This window comes from Lethenteron reissneri, chromosome 58 (genome assembly GCF_015708825.2).
Source record: "Lethenteron reissneri isolate LAM-NWPU_2019-01 chromosome 58, ASM1570882v1, whole genome shotgun sequence".
Taxonomy (NCBI): Eukaryota; Metazoa; Chordata; class Hyperoartia; order Petromyzontiformes; family Petromyzontidae; genus Lethenteron; species Lethenteron reissneri.
In genome coordinates this window covers 8,436,116-8,456,837 of record NC_083836.1, presented here as the reverse complement: position 1 = coordinate 8,456,837, position 20,722 = coordinate 8,436,116, and the positions used below count along the sequence as shown (strand labels likewise).

The 20,722-nt window shown below is 46.8% G+C and overlaps 2 protein-coding genes across 2 annotated transcripts in view; both read left to right on the top strand.

Annotated features, from left to right (window-relative positions):
* Positions 1-20,722, top strand: part of LOC133357462 (uncharacterized) — a 77,501-nt gene that overhangs the window by 36,258 nt on the left and 20,521 nt on the right. The gene's annotated exons all lie outside the window — the stretch shown is intronic.
* On the top strand, positions 7,487-9,416 carry LOC133357567 (cysteinyl leukotriene receptor 1-like). Its single transcript, XM_061575555.1, has 2 exons — positions 7,487-7,572; positions 8,280-9,416. Exon 2 carries the CDS (start codon positions 8,316-8,318, stop codon positions 9,414-9,416), a length of 1,101 nt encoding a protein of 366 aa, XP_061431539.1. The 5' UTR covers positions 7,487-7,572; positions 8,280-8,315.

Genomic DNA, 20,722 nt, shown 5'->3' with positions numbered 1-20,722 from the left:
GATGAATACACGATGTGCCTTTATGTAACACAGCAGCTTATGCTCTTGTATAGTTATTCAGTGGTAATGTAGGGGCCTGGTCCATCCAGGGTCTATTGTTGAGAAACATGTTATCTAAGACAATGTTCTGATGCTGTGGTGTTCATTCATTATGTTGGTGTTTCCGGGTTATAACAGATGCTGTATCTGCTGTTTTCTCACCAGTTTTACCTCGATAATTGGATTTTTACCCTTCTATTTTGCAACAAAACTGACACCTTTTTACAAGGAGTTGTGATGCCGCCGCCACGAAGCCGTTCGGCAGGCACCAAATCCCCGACCTCGCCACCACCAAGCAACGGAGCCGACCCCGCGTCCCCCTCACCTCACCTCACATGAACACACCCGCACTCATTTCCCCCCCCCCCCCCATAGAGCTCCGAGGGGAGGTCGCCTGGCCGACCGGTTTTTATCCGAGAGACCCTTATCGGGATTAATTCTCACGGTTTCCGGCGATCAGGGGATTGGATGACCTCCCCCGTGCTACGTGGCACCGCGGCGCTGCGGCCGGCCTTAATATGGTATGGTCGCGGCGTGGGGCATTCGGCCACCGCGGTTGAGGCGCATTTCCCCCCACACACACTCCCACGGGTCGACGGGGCGAGCAGGGGAGGCACGGGACAGCATGAATAGCGGGGTCACAGGGGCTGTTGCGCATAGTCATGGAGGGTTGGGATAATTGCGCTTGAGCGCGCAGGCCCCATTGTTAGGGAGGGTAAGGGATTAAGTAGGATTTACGCCTTGCACGCAGCACACTGATTAGCATATCAACAGCGCCCAGAACCGCCGTGCGCGTGCCAGAGGATCGCGAGCCCATTGTTTAGCGCAGCATCCCCTTTGAGGTAGGGAGGATAAATAGAGGAGCGCAGAGGGAAAATAGCGCTCTTCTCTCCAGCGCCAGGCGACAGGACGCTCTCCAGTCCAGCGACCCGATCGTCCGTGAGACGCATCGAGGTGCGCTGCGAGCACGGGATCAACGAACCGCCGTGGGCATCCAGCAGGAAGTAAGTAGGTGAATTAGAATCATAGCAGATAAATCGGGAATAGGTATAAAGGTATCAGCGTAGGCCAGCCTCGTCGACTCACTGATTTAACATTAAATTACCAGGTATCAGATAATAAATCATTAATAGCGAAACGTGGTCTCGCGTGATATTGTCGTGCAGTGTGAGAGTGTGGGTGCGCGTGTGTACACTGTGGTTCACCACGTGAGTGAGCGCTGCGTAGAGCGGCGCACGAGTGGGTGTCGCGTGTGTGCAGGTGTGTGCGCTCGTAGTGTGGGTGAAGGGGTCGGTGCGTCCGCAGGTCCCCGATCCGTCTGTCGCCGCCGGGACTCGCGCAGTGTGAGGGCAGCGTCGTTCGCCCCCGACCCCCGTTTAATAGCGCGTGATCCGTGGAGAGACAACGCAGCGTCTGCAGGTGAACGAGGGCGTGCGGCGAGCTATGCCTCTCACACGAGCTCGCGGAGGGACGGACCAGGGAGGGGAGCCGTCGGGCGATGAGCCCAGCGACGGCAGCAGCTGCTCGCAGAGCAGCGAGAGGTCGGCGCACGGCGGAGCCCCTGCCATAGGCACGGAGCAGGGAGGGACTCCGGGGACCAGCGGCCCCAACAGAGTCATGTTTGCATAGACTGCAATACATGCAGTCATGCAAACATGACTCCTTGTAAAAAGGTGTCAGTTTTGTTGCCAGATAGAAGGGTAAAAAACCAATTATCATATTTTTACTGGCAAATGAGGTTCCCATAGTGTAGATGCTTGCCCCGAGCTCTCATACTCTGATGGTGGATTGTCTTTGAGTTGTGCGCCTTTTGGCGTCATCTGGTCCAACCCATGTGAGACTAGGCTCTAAGGAAAGCTGTCTCGGGTGTGGACCAATCAACTTCAGGGACAGTGCACATTATCAGAGTTATGTTTTTTTTGTTTGTATAATGACTGCAGGTATTGCAGTCTATGCAAACACTGACTCCTTGTAAAAAGGTGTCAGTTTTGTTGCCAGATAGAAGGGTAAAAAAAACAATTATCATATTTTTACTGGCAAATGAGGTTCCCAGTTTTACCTCGTTAAATTCAATAAATGACGTTTAGGAGTCGGACGTTCATTCTGGCTCTGAGGGTTTATTGGACGCGAGGTTAACTACTCAGCGGTGCAACGCAGCACACAGCGAGGCCGAGACACATTTGAACACTGATATTGTCCAGATTGTTATAAAACATTATTTTCCTCTCATCTCTGATCGGCTGTTTACTTAGTGTTGGTGTACGGTGCTTTATTGTGTAGATTCAACTTTATACTTTGACCGTCAAACCAACCATATCAGTTCATGTAACTTTCACCTGAAGGCTCTCAGACAACTACATCCTCTCATCTCCACTGAAATTGCCAACACATTGGCATGTTGCATAGTTTGGTCTCACCTTGAATTTTGCAACTCCATCTTAGTCCGGACCTTCACTGGCAACCTAAAAAAACTTCAAAGACTACAAAACAACCTTGCACGCGTCGTCATTGGCCACACTCATCCCCTGTCTCGACGCACTTGCTTGTCTCCCTGCCCTCAACTGGCTACCCATCTCCAGTAGGGTCATATACAAGATCGCCGGCCTCTGCCACAATGCCTTCACATCTGCCTGCCTGCCGTACCTTTCTTCATTATTGACGACTTGCAGCTCAACACACGGCAGATGCCTGCGCAGCGCGCCTCACGACCTCCTCTTGATACCAAGATCCAGGATGGTCATGTCTATGTGCCGCTTCTCGTTGGCAGCCCCAACAGTCTGGAACGCTATCACCCCTCTGCACATTCGCAGCATCACCTCAGTCGCCTCCTGCAAGAGAGACTTAAAAACTCACCTCTATAACCATGCTTTCGAGCGACACTGAGCTTGGCTCCGCATCTCTGAGTTGTGGACCGTTACATCCGCAAATTTGCGCACGTTATAAATTGAATTTTTATTATTGTATCTGGCGTTCCACAACTCCCATTGTGTCGCAGATTCGCGCACAGCAGAATCCGATGTCCATTACTTTATTCTGCAGCACACGAAAAAGTGCATCAGTTTCATTGACAATGCCCTCATATGCCATTCTGAGGAAGCAGGATGATGGTTTTGACAGCCAGAGATCATATCCGGCGGCCATCATCAGAGTGTCATTGTCCCAACCATCGGGATTTTCGCTCATAATCCGGAACACAGCATGCAGATCAGATTGGTACATGCTGATCATCTGCACGTGTCCAGAATTTGAGCTCCATCTTGTGGACGCTGCTCTTAGTAAATGTCGATTCACAACATCATCCAGTAGGTGGGTGTGCTTGGTCGATTTATTAAAAAACGTCGCAAGTCCGTCAACTGTTTAAAAAAAACTTTTACAGTCAGGCATACATTTTGCTGAATGCTGAGGGCACCAGGTTCAATTTGTGTGCATAAACGTGGCTTCGTGTACCTTTTATTTAATCTTGGCCAGCACCGCATTAAGATCTGATGCCATCACAGAGGCTCCGCCATAAGCCTGGGCTACCAACTTTTCAACGCAATTGTGTTTCCCAAACACTCCCAAAACATAATCAGCAATAGCCGGTGCTCGTCTGTCATCATTCACATCATTAAATCCCAAGAACGCTTCCCTCACCTCACAAGTCACCTCACTTACAGCCACATAACGCAACATTACAGAGACCTGGGCTTTGTTTGTGACATCCGTTGTCTCGTCTACTTCGAATGCAACAAATGGGGCTGCATTAATCTCCTCTTTGATATCATTTCTAATTGCATCACTGATTGCTTCGATTAAATAGTTCTTTATTCTGTTTGATAAGCCAGAAAACACAGTGGATGTCTCCAAATGTCGAGCTAACTTTTAATCTTTCTCAGCAAAAGCATGTAATAGCTCCACATAGTTGCCACGATTAGAAGAGCTTGCACCTCTCATCGTTACCACGAAATGCTAATTCCTGTTTGGCGAGGAAGCAGGTTGCATTAATAAGGTATTTTAAATCTTCATTTTAAGCTTTCGTGACTGTAGGAATCCATATTCTTTGGCTCTTTCAGTAAAGTAACATAGATAGAAATTAATAGATCACGATGTTTCGATCGCAACACGAAGGTCTTTTAAAATCTCACGATTTTCCTTTACAGTACTTTAGCATTGTAGATGCTAATATTTAATCTCCACTGTTCATCCAAAGCTAGATCTATCCTTGAAGTTCCAAAAGTCTTAAAGCAATTTGGCTTTGAATGTGAGTTGTCAATTTTTCATGTTTGTTGAGGCTCCTTGGTAGATTTTTCAAGTAAAAAAAATCTTGCCTTCGTCCAAAAAGTGGAGAACAGAAGGCAGGAGAAGCAGTAGCACAGCCACATAGCCAGTCTTTTCGTTGGTACCACTTCATTTGAAACGACCGTGTTATTTTCTGTCCCTTCGTTTGAAGTAGGTTCTTAAGCTCAGGCATTGGTCTTCCATTGTTTATCACTCCCTGTTTTTATTGAAAGTCCAACTTTGAGAACTTGTTTAAGGTTAGATATAACGTTTTCCGTTTTTGCAGCCGCTGGAAATGTTTTGCTCGAGCTAGCTAACGTGGAGGGAGAGCGTGCGTCAATTACGCGGGCTCAAGACATGCCCCCCTCAGTGAGGCACATGTGATAGCTGCCTCCCTTTGTGCTTTTTCATTGCAGTTTCATGACGAGACCAGCGAGCCTAAATATATTTATACACATGCGTGAAATAAGTTACCTGGAGTATGGAAGGCGAGGACATGTCATGAAGGGGTCTATAAAAATGACATTGGTGACATACTGAGATAGTAACAGGCATGCGCTTATTGCCCGCACTCCATCCAGTTTCGGAGGGGTTGCGCAATAGAGGGGAGGCTGAGCTGGTCTCTGCCTCCTCGCCTCTCGTCTCTCCCTGTATTTGGAGTGAAGCTCCGCAAATTTGGCGATTTGACTATAAAACTTATTGGAATCATACATAAATGACATTTATAACACAGATCAGTGGAAAAATCTTAATATTTATTTCATATTATTTTACTTTTCGTAACAGCTATTTTCAATGGAGTATTGCAGGTGAGGCTCTGCCTCCCCTGCCTCCCCTGACCGCACGTGACTGGTAGGCATCGTTGCACATTATTAATCTATTAGAAAGATGTATATATACGTTTAAATAAAAGATGATCAAAATACAGTTGACCCAATGGCCTTTCATTGGTAATTGTAATCTATGTACCTATACTGTATCTATATAAACACATTGGGGCAGCTAAAAAGTGTAGTACAGGCGTGTCTCGCTTAACGAGTGAGATAGGTTCCACAAAAATTGCTCGGTACGTGAACCACCAGTGAGTGACCCATCACGGTCCTCCAGGTGGTCCGCGGGCTGTGATATGAGTGCAGACTGATCCGGAATGAATCATAAAACTTTTGTTTCGGGCGTTAATTTATGTTCTACTAGTATTTCATAGGTAAAAAATTCGGTAAACTACCCTGACTAAACTACCCTAACCATGAGATATAAATTAACACATTATAGCTGCGTAAAAACTATTTTTCATGTAAGGTAATATGAATAATTTTGTATTACCTATTTTCCCGCATATAACCCGCGGGGTATACCACTTTTTACAAACAAAACAAGACCCTGCGGGGTATATGGAGGTGCGGGCTATCCCAAAAGTATTTTACACGTGTGACATGTCATGACTCGTTTAATGTTTTCATGGTAGGACTATCCACTATGCAACACTTACCTTTGGCTAAAGCACTGATGAATAAACCACTCACACTAAAATCGCACTTGTTATCACGTTTTAAATTATTCGAATTATTTGTACAATTAAACGACAATGTTTGAAGTGGGCGCACTTTGTTTAACGGTGACGGGAGAGCTGGGGGAGGGAGAGGGGGGGGGGGCGAGGCAACGGCGTTACCGTAGTGCCACTATTATCTGCTCAGTGCTCAAATTATAGGTGCTAAAAATGTACTTACTTATCTACCAGTTATGTGTTACTTATTTATTGGATATTTACTTTTGTTACTTATTTACTGTTTCAAGTTCACTCGTTTCCAGTTAGTTTGTTTTCTTTGTGCACGTTATGATTTTAATGATAACAATTGATAGTGGAATGTATTACAAATGTAAACTTCGTATTAATATGATGGAATTAAACTGTGGTAACGACGTTAAAGATATGAATGCATGCGGGGTATATGGACGTGCGGGCTATCTGAAATTTGTGTTACACAAAACGCTATTTTTGCGGGGTATATGCGTATGCGGGGTATATGCAGGAAAATACGGTAAGTGCTGCCATTTAGAGATAAGTGATTGCGTTGTGTCGGTAAGGGGTTGCGGCTGTAGCGGCCCTTGCGAGCTCCCCCACCTCGTTCCGCCCCTCTCTCGGTTCGGTGCTAAGTGTTGGGGGAGGTGTCTCATTGGCAGAACAGGGAGACTCACGGGAGAGGGTGGAGCCCCGTGGAGAGTGACAGGAGGGAAGTGGCCGACGGGCGGTAAGTGGCACCGTGATGCTGCCCAGTGGCACATCTGCGTGGTCACCCAAAATGCCGTGTCTCTGGGTGATGGTCGTACCCCGCTTTCATTGTGTGCCTTCCAGGAGGGAGAGTTCACCGTTGATGAACTTCCCAGGCCTCCACATTTCTGCAACCTGTGACCAGTGGCCGTACGACATCTACAGCCCTGCCGATGACGGAGGTTGGGAGTCTCCAAGGCACGAATGATTTCTGGAAGACGAAATGCTTGGGCGTTCGACGTCTACAGTACCGCCGAGTACGGAGGTTTTGAGTCTCACAGGCATTCACGCTGCTGCAACTAGTGACAGACGTGTTCTCACTGAATCAGAGCCCGGGAGTTTGAGGCTGCAAGCTGCTCCTACATCAGAACTCAGGAGTCCGAGACAGTAACCTGATCTGGCACGAGGCCCCGGGGGAGTTTCCAGCGTCGAGACCCCAATAAGCGGTGGGGATGACTTTTCTGAGGAGACGCGAGTAGGTTGAATGTTTTGTGATTGTTTAGTTATGTTTCGTTTTGCTACATTTTCATTCCTAAAAGTCCGGTGTTTCTTCATTTCGATCAGGCTGCGCTGAGCAGTGGCTGTACCCTGGCAGCTGGGTGGGCTGGACTGCTTCACGAGGGGTTGAAAAGAGGTTTTGTCAGACGCTGATGGACCCATCACTATGACAGGGGGCTGGGTGGTCCATGGGCCAAACAAAGTTCAAGAAATATACTGCTCTAGACATTATCGTCAAGGCCATTCCACCAGCAATGGCGTGAGCGAGGAACTGCATGGCCCAATATTTGACTGACATCCGCTCACTGTGCTGCTTTCCTAATCCGCGCAGGAGCCAACTTGGCAGGCATGTCTCTGAACAGATGACCAAGGTGGGTAGGTTCAACTACGTGTTTCCTCTTCGCCGGTTGCACCATAAATTACCCGGCATATATTTACTGTTTCGACACGCAAGTCGACGCACACTGAAGACGCAAGCCGACCAACCCAGAGTGCTGCCTTCTCACAAGGTAAGCGCTTGCAGCACAGGTGAATCATTTGATTGCTTTTCAAGAAAAGCACTTTAAGACTATTGAGCAGTGACTTGCCAGAGTCTCCGATGCAATCGCACCTCGCAATCGCTTCCTTTTCCTCGACGCACCAAGCTGTTTCACAGCCGACAGCCTCCTCGTTGCGTTCTTAAAGCAGCCTCCAATTTCCCGATTGTTCCTAATGTTGGGCTGTCATTAATCCCGTTTTGACACGAAACAATGTACAAGACCATCATATGACAATACCTGTCGCTATGTTTGATTTTATATGTTAGATCTCCGACAATATGTTTAAAAAACGAATGTTATGAATACTCAATTACTGAAATTAAACCGTATAGTGTACGGGTAGTTGATACGTTCGATTATCAAACATGTACATATGCCACAAGAAGTTCCATTTCAAGTGATTATTCGTTCAACATAGTTTAATGAAAAAAATAAAAAAGAAACTTAGGTAAATAGACAAGTGGAGGGAATTAAAATTTGGAGCCCTGCAATGGAAGCAGAGAGATGCTGTAGCCTGCAGCATGGTGGTTGAACACAGTGCAGATGAGTTGTAACAGTCTGTTAGACTCAGTCCTCAACACATGAGTTGGAATGAGTGATATAAACCGAAACATTTGCTAAAGTTGCTAATGCGACCATAAGCACATTGATAATCCATCACCGTATTGTTTGTTCAGCTGTGTAACTGGTAGAGAAGCCCGACGATCGTGACGATGAACCCAAGCGCAGCTCCCAATGGGTCAGGTTCCTGCTCAATGGATGACTCCTACAAGTACCCCATCTACTCGGCGATCTACGGCATCGTCTGCATCATCGGGATGATGGGCAATGCCATCGCGCTCTACGTCTTCCTGTGTCTCACGCGGACCAAGAGTGCCAGCACCATCTACCTCATCAACCTGGCCTTCGCCGACATGTTCTTCGTGCTGACGCTGCCACTGCGCGTCGTCTACTACGTGCGTGACGGCGACTGGCCGTTCGGGGACGCGATGTGCCGCATCAGCTCGTTCGCCTTCTACGCCAACCTGTACAGCAGCATCTTCTTCCTCACCGGCCTCAGCGTGACGCGCTACCTGGCCGTGGTTCACCCCGTGCGCTCGTTCAAGGCCGTCACGGCGAGGCATGCGGTCATCGCCTGCGTGTCCATTTGGGTCTTTGTGACCCTGATCACCTCCCCATTCCTTCTCAGTGGCCAGCACGTCACGTCCAGCGGGAGGACCCTGTGCTTCGAGAGCTCGGGCAGCAGCCTGAAAATGATTTTTGCCATGAACTACCTCGCCCTGGTGGTCGGAGTCCTCATCCCGTTCGCGATAATCATCATCTGCTACGCGGCCATCGCCCGGGCGCTGATGAAGACCTCAGAAGGCCAGCGCAGGGACTCGAACGTGCGGAAGCGCGCGGTGCGCATGATCGTCCTGGTGCTCACGGTGTTCGTGGTCTGCTTCATCCCGTACCACGTGCAGCGCACGCTGCTGCTCCACAAGCTCATCAACCGCCACAGCAGCTGCGACACGAAGCTCTACCTGCAGAAGTCGGTGGTGGCCACCGTCTGCTTCGCCGCCTTCAACAGCTGCCTCGACCCGCTCATCTACTTCTTCGTCGGCGAGAAGTTCCGCGAACGGTTCATGAGCGCCGTGCAGAGGTACGCAACGAGATTTGGACTTGCTCGGGTGTTTTTCGAAGTGGAGCGCTGCACAGCTCTCTCCCATGTGTTTTCGCGTTTCGTTTTTTTCCTTCCAAATAATACCGCGATGTTTCATTGCACGTGCCGAGAGCTGCTCCAGGATCTGAGTATCCAGTTTCAGTTGGACTGATGGATTGGCCCAAAAGTGGACGGGGGCTAGAATGCTGCGTTGGGCTTGACCAGAACATTGGCATTTTGTTGAAATTTACAAGATGCCGTTAATTTCATAACTAGCAACCTACACGTCATTTGGCCATGACCATCAGTCTATTCCTTCATACCCTCTTCTACCTCTCCCTCGCTCTTCTTTGTCCACTCTATTTGATCCACTTAAACTATGAACTCAAACTTTTTTTTACACGCTTTTTGTTAACTCACTCTGTCTGTTGTATCCTCAAATTTTGTAACTCAATTTTAACCCATTTCCCAATGCGGTATTGACTGCAACTTGTCCACGCTCAACTGACGTTGGCTGTAAATCACCACGGCCCCTTACGTTATGGCAAGCTTCGGGGCTACTTTTGGAGTCGTAGAGTTATTCCATTACTAGTACGGTACATGTCATTAAAGCATGTTTTTAAAAACTTTTTTTTACTATTACTTATTTTATTTTACCAGGTAAGAGCCACTGAGCTATTTAGCTCGTTTTCACAAGCGACCTGGCCACAAATGATAGCTCAACGAAGTGGTTTATCACGTGGAAATTTATAGCAGCCACATATTCTTCAACGTATATTGATTCTAAATGTGGAGGAAGAAAGCAGAGAACACGGACAAAAATCCACGCAAGCACAGGGAGAGCATGCAAGCTCTAAATAAATCTGTGTCAGGGTCGGGATCAAACTCAAAACCTCCTGCATACCAGGCGAGGTAGTTAACATCTCGCCACCGCAGGGCTTCCCTCCCCCTCTCTGTTTCTCTCACCTATCACCCTTTTTCTCCTTATTACCACCTCTCCCTTTCCTCCCACTGCTTGTCGCTTTCCCTTGCTCTCCCATTCCCATTTCTCTCTCTCTCTTTCTAGCTTTCCTCTCCGATTCATGCCCTTTCACTCTATCCCCACCGCTCTCCTCTTTGTTCCAGATGTGTGTGATAACTTCAATCACCGCACACAAAGAATCTGGCTACGCAGGCAGGAATCCAGTCATCAAATAAAACATATAAATTGTATAGTTAATGTAGGGCCCTATTTAAAACTTTTACATTTAGGGACCAACCCTTCCTTTCTCCCCCTCCCTGGGAAGTTTGGACATCTATCTGAGGAATGGTCACCACGTTTAATCTGACATCATGCGGGAGATTCCTGTAAAAAATACACACATATTGGACACATTGCAGAGGTGGTGTGGCCAATACCACGCCCAACCACCTTTATCTTCCAAGTGTTGTTAATCACTGCACCGGGTACTCATGTAAAGCTAGATTGGCCGAGGAAGGGAGACCCAGCACCTGTTCTGATATCACTCACCACTGAACTTAAGACTTGGTGGTGAATCGAAATAAGCATGCCGAGTTCATCTGTTTCCCACTCACGATGTCCCTCACTCAAGTCAACGATGCTTTCGCCCAGAGTTGCAAAGTTTTCTGGGAAAAGAACAGCACCCACGTTCCGGCCATTCGGGTGCCTCCCTCCCCTCTGCGTTTTGGGCAGTGCATGGCCAGTCAGCCAAACTTTATTTTTACATATAAGAATATTATGCCCTCTATACGCCCTCCCATTGCTGATGGATAGATGGAGTGTGCCTCCCATGGGCATGCGTGAAAAATGTTTCCCTCCCATAGGCACTCACGAATCTCCTCCGCCACCAGCTCCGTCCGCCCCAAAGATCCCCTCGCCAGAAGCACGACCAGGGATGCTGCCAAGCTTCACATGCAGCCACTCGAGGGCGATCCTCTACAGAAGGAGGAGCCGCACGACGAGCGATAGGCATCTGAGTGAGACTCTGCACCAGACGAGTGTTCAGCGATGGATGCTCAACGCTGGCTGGTGAAACAGTGAATGATGATTGTCTTTTACCATATCGATATCACGCGTGTGATGATTTTTGTATCGTGCAGCTATGATTATTCCACTGCTGAATGAAGGCGCTCCCCAAGCCACTGATAACTCTCGGCATCCTGCGATGTAATAACAACAACTGCCATTCGCCACTAAGTGGCAGTGACATCACCACAACGCTTGTGCCAGGCTATGTGCAAATTGAGGTCACGTGAAGTGTCGAACGCCCACTGGCAGAAGGTCACGGGGCAGACCCAGGTGCCACGGGTCGACTGACTGAGACGACTGGCTGATGCACCACCTGTGCCCCCTACTGTACCAACATGCTGTGCTTTAGCCAACCGGCACTCCGCTAATTTTTGTGAGCGTCGCTCCTCCGCCCTCCATTGTTGTTGCATGCGGTGGCTGGGCATGCGGGCTACATGACCCAGCCAACGCAGTCTTGCCTGCCGGAAGAACACACCGATAGGACTTTGCCCAGATCTTTCAAGGATTTGTGAGCTCACACAATCCAGCCTGGTTAAACCCAGGATGGATCGTAGGCTGGCCAGCCTAAATGTTTCTAACCAGCGAAGATGTTCCATTAGGGGGGTCCACGTTTTGCAAGCGTAGAGAAGGGAGGGAATGACTGTGGCCGAGAAGACCTGAAGCTTCGTGCGGAGCGACAGACCAGGTAGCTTCCACACAGCGTTACAAAACCGATGAAAAGATATTGCCGCTCGACTGATTTGGAGTGAGACCTCTGCTACTAAACCGAAGTTGGTCATGAGCGCACTGCCCAGGTATGGGAAACTCTCCACTCTCTCCACAACTGCCCCATCACCGATTGGGAGTTGTGGGGATGGAGTGTCTGATGGTACAAAATACCCAGGCAGGTATTTAGTTTTGGTGGGCTGATGGTAAGGCCCCACCTCTTAGTGGCACGCTCCAGTTTCAGCAGCAGTGTCTCCAACTCCTCCTCTGAATGAGCAGCAATTACCAAATCATCGTCATACATAACGTGGTTGACCAATAGGGAGCCATCCCTTGACCGCACCCGGGCATCGATCAGCCTCCCATTATATCTGTACCAAATGGAAATTCCTCCGGTAGAGCTATTGAAGGCTTCACGAACTACGTGGTCAAAATAGATGTTAAATAATGTGGGAGCCAGAGAACATCCGTGTCGCACCCCAAGGTGTACAGGGAATGGCTCTGACTCCTGGCCATGTAGTTTTACCCGGGCCCGTACACCATCATGAAGGTCCTTAATGATTGTGAGCAGGGGGTCAGGGACTCCGAAAGCACGAAGAACAACCCAGAGCCCAGGCCTACTGATGGTATCATAGGCCTTGACCAGGTCAATATAGCAGAGATGTAGGTCTTGTTGGAATTCCCTACACCTCTGCTGTAGCAGGTGGACAGAAAATATGACATCTGTGCAAGACTGCCCTTTCCTGAAACCGCATTGGGGCTTCGCAAGCCTCTCCTCAGCGTGCCTAGCAAGGCAATGTTGAATAATCCTTGCCAGGACCTTTCCCTGCACACTGGAGTGAGATGCCCCTGTAGTTGTTACAGTCTGTCCCCCTTCTTAAAGAGGGGGACCACCAGGGCATCCTTCCAACCCTGCGGAACCCATCCAGTGGTCCAGACTGTTGTTATAATGTCATGTAGGGCAGTCTGTGCACAAACACCACCCTCCCTCAGCATTTCACTTGGGAGATTATCTCTGCCCGGTGCCTTTCCTGGTCTCAGACTCTGGATCGCCTTCAGTACTTCCTCAACAGATGACACCTCATCCAACCACTCACAGGAGGTGACTTCTTCCAATGTTTGAGGCACCGCAGTCTCAGCAGGGTCATCCCCACTTCGTGCCACGTTGTTTTCCTGGCTGAAGGATTTCTCCTCCCCCAGGACCTCACAGAAATGCTCAGCAAATCTGCAAACCTGTTCATTGGGGTCGGAGATTGGATCACCGTTTTTTTCCCTAATGATGGTAATAGATGTGCGCTGCAGATTCCTTTTTTGATGGAGTTAAATAGGGATTTGTGATCACGGGACACTGAGGCAGACTCCATCTCCTCAACAACCCGCGACCACCACCCATCCTTGCAGCGCCTCACAGCTCTCCGAACCTCCAAGCGAAGGCTGCGGTAAACCTCCTCATTCTCTAACGTGGGATGCTGTAGACGATTAGAGTGGACCTGTCGCTTTTTCTCAAAGATCCTGAACACCTGCTCTGTCAGCCAAGGTCTCTGGGGAGGTCTGGACCGCGTACCAAATGCAGCCATTGTAGCTGCATGAGTCACAGTCCTAAACCTTGCCCATATACCCTCGACATCAGGAGGAGTGGGGGACGATGCCAACCCCAGCCACAAGTGATGATGAAATTCTTGCTTGCAACTTTCAACAGCTAACTGAGACCAGGCCACCTTAGGTTGGAATGGGGTCCTGGGTGTATACCCACAACCGGAGTGGAAGAATGGCAGGCGCATCTTACAGATGACTAGTCGATGGTCAGAGGGCAGATCAGCTCCATGGTAAGTCCTGGTGTCAAGGATATGGGCTCGCATCCGCTGATCCGTCACTATGTAGTTCAGTAGTTGTTCTTGCTTGGACCCGGCATGCATCCATGATGTTGTGTGGATGCGCCGATGCCGGAACAGCGTGTTGGTAATTACAAGCCCATGGGCTGCACAAAAAATCTAGCAGCTTCCTGACCAAGCCCCATTTGGCTCCGCCAAATGGGGCTTGGCCAGGAGACGTCATAGACGCTTGTCCCCCCAGCACAAGCTTATTGGTTAGATATTTCAGTCGTGGTTTAGTGGTAATTTATTGAAGGTGGAGGGGTTACCAGCCCCTCACACCCGTCCAGAGCCCCCATATAGCCGCTGTGGTGGTCACATACGCCATGAGGGGAAAGGCCAATCGGAATTGGCCCTCCCCCCACGGCACTGTCCACGACAGCGTTGCCCGTCCGGCACCACGAGGAGGTAGAAGGTTGTTTTGCCAGACAATGAAATGATCCACATAGCACCCACACAAGAGCTGATTTCATCGCTCCATCTCCTTACTCAAGGATTTATGTCTTAATGCTGAACCCCTGACTTTTTTATATTCAACTTAATAAATATGGGTGACCATTTTCTATTGCTGTACAAATGTATACTGTTGAACATTTGCTTGTGTCCATGTGGACAGTCTTGTCAATCCACATCTGGATGATTTCCTCTGTACATCGTTCGGGTCGTGCGGATCGTTTGACCATACTCCCCCACGCTGCTCAGTGCAATTTGGTGACTGGTGATCATAGACGTGGAAGTTGGGATTGGTAAATTGTGTGTGCCCAGGACCAGTTCGGATATCATTCACCACGTATGTTCATCGTGGCCTATCTTATCAATTTTCTGCTTTTAGATTTGATTTTACCCATGCCCATCTCTGCTCATGCATTGTTCCATCAATTGATACATTCTTAGTGTACGTTACTGAAACTATAAAGTCCCCTTACCAAGAAAACTCGCGTGGACTCCATATCATGTACTGTACAGTGTATGTATTTTGCAAGAAAAAAAACCTAGCTTTTTAATCATTTGTATTACTGTGCATTTTTTATGTTTCAAATACGTTTCTGTGAGGATAAAAATTACATTTTACCTACAACATTTGTTGTACTGCTTTTGTGTATCTATAATAATCGATATTTTTTGACACGCTTTCTATTAACTCACTCTGTTGTTGTTGTCGTATCCTCAAATCTTGTAACTCAATTTTAACCCACTTCCCAATGTGGTATTGACTGCAAACTTGGTATACTTATTTCTAGATTTGAAGCTTTCGTGACTGCAAGGATTCTTTCGTTAAAGTCACGTAGGTAAAAAATGAAATAAAAATTAATAAAAATAAAAATCACGACGTTTCGGAGGCAACACAAGTCTCCGTCATCAGGTGGGACCGTCACAGCCAGATTTGCTGCATCAAGTGAGTTTGGTATACTTATGTTACACTGATGACAATACTATATTCTATCATAAAAAATAAAATGAAAATATTGTTAAACAATCTTTTTTTATATGTTATGTTTCGCCTTGGGTCTAATTGTCCACACTCAACTAACGTTGGCTGTAAATCACCACAGTCCCTCACGTTATGGCAAGCTTCGGGGCCACTTCCTGGAGTCTTGGAGTTTTTCCATTACTAGTAGGGTACATTTCATTAAAGAATGTTTTCAAAAAAGTATTTTTAAATATTACTTATTTACATGCCAATATGGCCCTCAATAGAGTAGGCATCAGTGATGTGCGGTGAGGTCAATGGCTGGGGAGGCACTGGCTAGTATCAGAGTCAGATTTACACACTTATGAACCCGATAGAAGTAACTTGAATGCCCCATTCAATTGGCAGGTTGCACAATGACTTGGTTAGGCGACCCCATGTTTCATATTCAATAGCATTCTTTACAACACACACATACAGGTAAGTTACGTATTCGATTCACGTTTTATAGGCGAATGCAGTTCCACTATTCAAACACAGTCAACGCAAATGGAAATATATATTGCTTGTTAATGAAGTCCATTCGCCTATCCTTCTGGACAAAGATGTCATCCCTGTCTCAATAGAGACGATTGCCAGGGATGAAAGTCGTCCTTGGTCAGTCTGATTCCGACTATATGTTTCGAGTCGTTTAAAAGCAGAGAACGACCTTTCAACGGACGCTGTTGTAGCTGGTATATTGAGCACCACCAGCTGGAGTAACTTTGTCGCATCGGGAACCGTCTGCATCAGATCATTCTGGGCCACAAAGCTGAGGAGCTTTCCTGGTGATTTGCATTCGTTCCTCATCACTTGTGAACTAGTCTAACAAAGTCAAAGTACCTTGTATATTTTGATAGGCCCTGCATTTTGGTGTCATCGAAATGTTGTGACATTTCATAAAATTTCGTGTAATCGACCAAACCAAAGAAAGTTAGCTCACCGAAATGATCAAACCTAACTTTCATTTTGTTCTGCCTCACGGCAGGAGTTTTGCCTCACGGCAGATGGGGGGGGGGCGTATGTACACAGGAATTTCCTGTTAATGATGCTAATTTTGGTCACGTGACCAGGAAGTGGCGATTTAAGATTCCCACTCAACCACGCGGGCGTCGGCCATTACACACATAATTCAAGATGGCGGCACACATCGCGTCCCAGTGAAGCCGGCCGCAATTGTCCATTGTGGGACTTTAAGAAGCATTGTCTGTAAGTTCGTTTATGTTCTTATAATATTGGCAATGCTGTTATAATGTTAGAATGACCGTTATAATGATGTAAATGCCTTTATAACGCTGTTAAATTGTTATGATAAATACGAGGCCTAGTTAACAACGAAGCCTGTTACTTTCCTTATTGTGAATGTTACTTGTAATTTAATAAGTCGAGTCAAACTTGTACCCAAGTAACTATATTGCGATCCTGAGAGCAAGGATGACGAAATATCTCATCCACAACTTAGTGTTATGTGTAATACTGTACATTTGGGGTGCAGTGTGATGAATATACGATGTGCCTTTATGTAACACAGCAGCTTATGCTCTTGTATAGTTATTCAGTGGTAATGTAGGGGCCTGGTCCATCCAGGGTCTATTGTTAAGAAACATGTTATCTAACACAATGTTCTGATGCTGTGGTGTTCATTCATTGTGTTGGTGTTTCCGGGTTATAACAGATGCTGTATCTGTGCTGTTTTCTCACCAGCTTTACCTCGTTAAATTCAATAAATGACGTTTGCAGTCGGACGTTCATCCTGGCTCTGAGGGTTTATTGGACGCGAGGTTAACTACTGAGCTCGCGGTGCAACGCAGCGCACAGCGAGGCCGAGACACATTTGAACACTGATATTGTCCAGAATGTTATAAAACATTATTTTCCTCTCATCTTTGATCGGCTGTTTACTTAGTGTTGGTGTACGGTGCTTTTTTGTGTAGATTCAACTTTATACTTTGACCGTCAAACCAACCATATCAGTTCATGTAACTTTCACCTGAAGGCTCTCAGACACCTACATCCTTTCATCTCCACTGAAATTGCCAACACATTGGCAGGTTGCATAGTTTGGTCTTGCCTTGACTATTGCAACTCCGTCTTAGTCCGGACCTCCACTGGCAACCTAAAAAAACTTCAAAGGCTACAAAACAACCGAGCACGCGTCGTCATTGGCCACACTCATCCCCGTCTCGACTCACTTGCCTGTCTCCATGCCCTCAACTGGCTACCCATCTCCAGTAGGGTCATATTCAAGATCGCCTGCCTCTGCCACAATGCCTTCACATCTGACTGCCCGCTGTACCTTTCTTCATTATTGACAACTTGCAGCTCAGCACACGGCAGATGCCTGCGCAGCGCGCCTCATGACCTCCTCTTGATACCAAGATCCAGGATGGTTATGTCTATGTGCCGCTTCTCGGTGGCAGCCCCAACAGTCTGGAACGCTATCACCCCTCTGCACATTCGCAGCATCACCTCAATCGCCTCCTTCAAGAGAGACTTAAAAACTCACCTCTATAACCATGCTTTCGAGCGACTCTGAGCTTGGCTCCGCGTCTCTGAGTTGTGGCCGTTACGTCCGCAAATTTGCGCACGTTATAAATTGCATTATTATTGTATCTGGCGTTCCACAACTCCCATTGTGTCGCAGACTCGCGCACAGCAGAATCCGATGTCCATTACTTTATTCTGCAGCACACGAAAAAGTGCATCGGTTTCATTGACAATGCCCTCATATGCCATTCCGAGGAAGCAGGTTGATGCTTTTGACAGCCAGAGATCATATCCGGCGGCCATCATCAGAGTGTCATTGTCCCAATCATCGGGATTTTCGCTCAATCCGGAACACAGCACGCAGATCAGATTGGTACACGCTAATCATCTGCACGTGTACAGAATTTGAGCTCCATCTTGTGGACGCTGCTCTTAGTAAATGTCGCTTCACAACATCATCCAGTAGGTGGGTGTGCTTGATCGACTTATTGAAAAACGTCGCAAGTCCCTCAACTGTTTAAAAAAACTTTTACACTCAGGCATACATTTTGCTGAATGCGAGAGCACCAGGTTCAATTTGTGTGCATACACGTGGCTTCGTGTACCTTTTATTTAATCTTGGCCTGCACCGCATTAAGATCTGATGCCATCACAGAGGCTCCGCCATAAGTCTGAGCTACCAACTTTTCAACGCAATTGTGTTTCCCAAACACTCCCAAAACATAATCAGCAATAGCCGGTGCTCGTCTGTCATCACTCACATCATTAAATCCCAAGAACGCTTCCCTCACCTCACAAGTCACCTCACTTTTAGCCACATAACGCAACATTACAGAGACCTGGGCTTTGTTTGTGACATCCGTTGTCTCGTCTACTTCGGATGCAACAAATGGGGCTGCATTAATCTCCTCTTTGATATAATTTCTAATTGCATCACCGATTGCTTCAATTAAATAGGTCTGTATTCTGTTTGATAAGCCAGAAAACACAGTGGATGTCTCCAAATGTCGAGCTAACTTTGAATCTTTCTCAGCAAAAGCATGTAATAGCTCCACATAGTTGCCACGATTAGAAGAGCTTGCACCTCTCATCGTGACCACGAAATGCTAATTCCTGTTTGGCGAGGAAGCAGGTTGCATTAATAAGGTCTTTTAAATCTTCATTTGAAGCTTTCGTGACTGCAGGAATCCATATTCTTTGGCTCTTTCGGTAAAGTAACGTAGATAGAAAATTAATAGATCACGATGTTTCGATCGCAACACGAAGGTCTTTTAAAATCTCACGGTTTTCCTTTACTTTAGCATTGTGGATGCTAATATTTAATATCCGATGTTCATTCAAAGCCAGATCTGTCCTTGAAGTTCCAAAAGTCTTAAAGCAATTTGGCTTTAAATGTGAGTTGTTAATTTTTCATGTTTGTTGAGGCTCCTTGGTAGATTTTTCAAGTAGAGCAAGCCTCCTGGCTAAGGTGCTCTGCAAGCCTCCTGGCTACCATCAAAGGTTTGTACACGAAGCCATCCAAATATACAAACACAGACATAATTTCAACCGTGATGATGGGTACAAACTTAGTAATCATTGGAAAGATGTTATTAATCATGCAAAAACGATTTAACTACACATTTGGAGCATTCCTGGCAGCGATTTCAGCCGCACCACCCCTACATAATAATAGGCTCAGTCAACCATTCTACACAACAAAGACTCATTTCTTGGCAGCGAGTTAAGCCGCACCACCTCTACATAATAATAGGCTCAGTCAACCATTCTACACAACAAAGACTCATTTCCTGGCAGAGATTTCAGCCGCATCATCTCTACATAACAAAAAAGGCTCAGTCCCTTTTACACGCACCTTTACATCATCCGCACCTAGTTTACACAACAAAGGCCCATTCCTAACGGCATGTTTCAGCCGCACCGAACCTCGCAAAAATAATATTCAGGGCCTACTTTGGCTCCGCCCACCCTCAACCAGTATATATACAAATACTGTGTTCTTGGAATTTCTCTCACTTGATACAGCTATCGTGCTGTGACGGTTCCACCTGAAGACGGAAGCTTGTGTTGCCTCCGAAACGTTGTTATTTTTATTTTATTTTTATTTTACTTTCATTAATTGAAATTTTTTTACCTACGTGACTTTACCGAAAAAACCTAAGAACATGAGATATAAATTAACACATTATAGCTGTGTAAATTTTTTTTCTTCATGTTACGGTAATATTAATAATTTTGTATCACCGTATTTTCCCGCCTATAACCCGCAGGGTATACCACTTTTTACAAACAAAACAAGACCCTGCGGGGTATATGGCTATCCCAAAAGTATTTTACACGTGTGACATTTCATGACTCGTTAAATGTTTTCATGTTTACTTATATACCAGTTATGTGTCACTTATTTATTGGATATTTACTTTTGTTACTTATTTACTGTTTTAAGTTCACTCGTTTCCAGTTAGTTTGTTTTCTTTGTGCACGTTATGATTTTAATGTTAACAATTGATAGTGGAATGTATTACAAATGTAAACTTCGTATTAATATGATGGAATTAAGCTGCGGTAACGACGTTAAATATATGAATGCATGCGGGATATATGGAGGTGCGGGTTATCTGAAATTAGTTTTACACAACGCAATTTTTGCGGGGTATATGCGTATGCGGGGTATATGCAGGAAAATACAGTAAGTGCTGCCATTTAGAGATAAGTGATTGCGTTGTGTCGGTAAGGGTTTGCGGCTGTAGCGGCCCTTGCGAGCTCCCCCACCTCGTTCCGCCCCTTTCTCGGTTCGGTGCTAAGTGTTGGGGGAGGTGTCTCATGGGCAGAACGGGGAGACTCACGGGAGGGGGAGGAGCCCCGTGGAGAGTGACAGGAGGGAAGTGGCCGATGGGCGGTCAGTGGCACCGAGATGTGGCCCTGTGGCACAACTG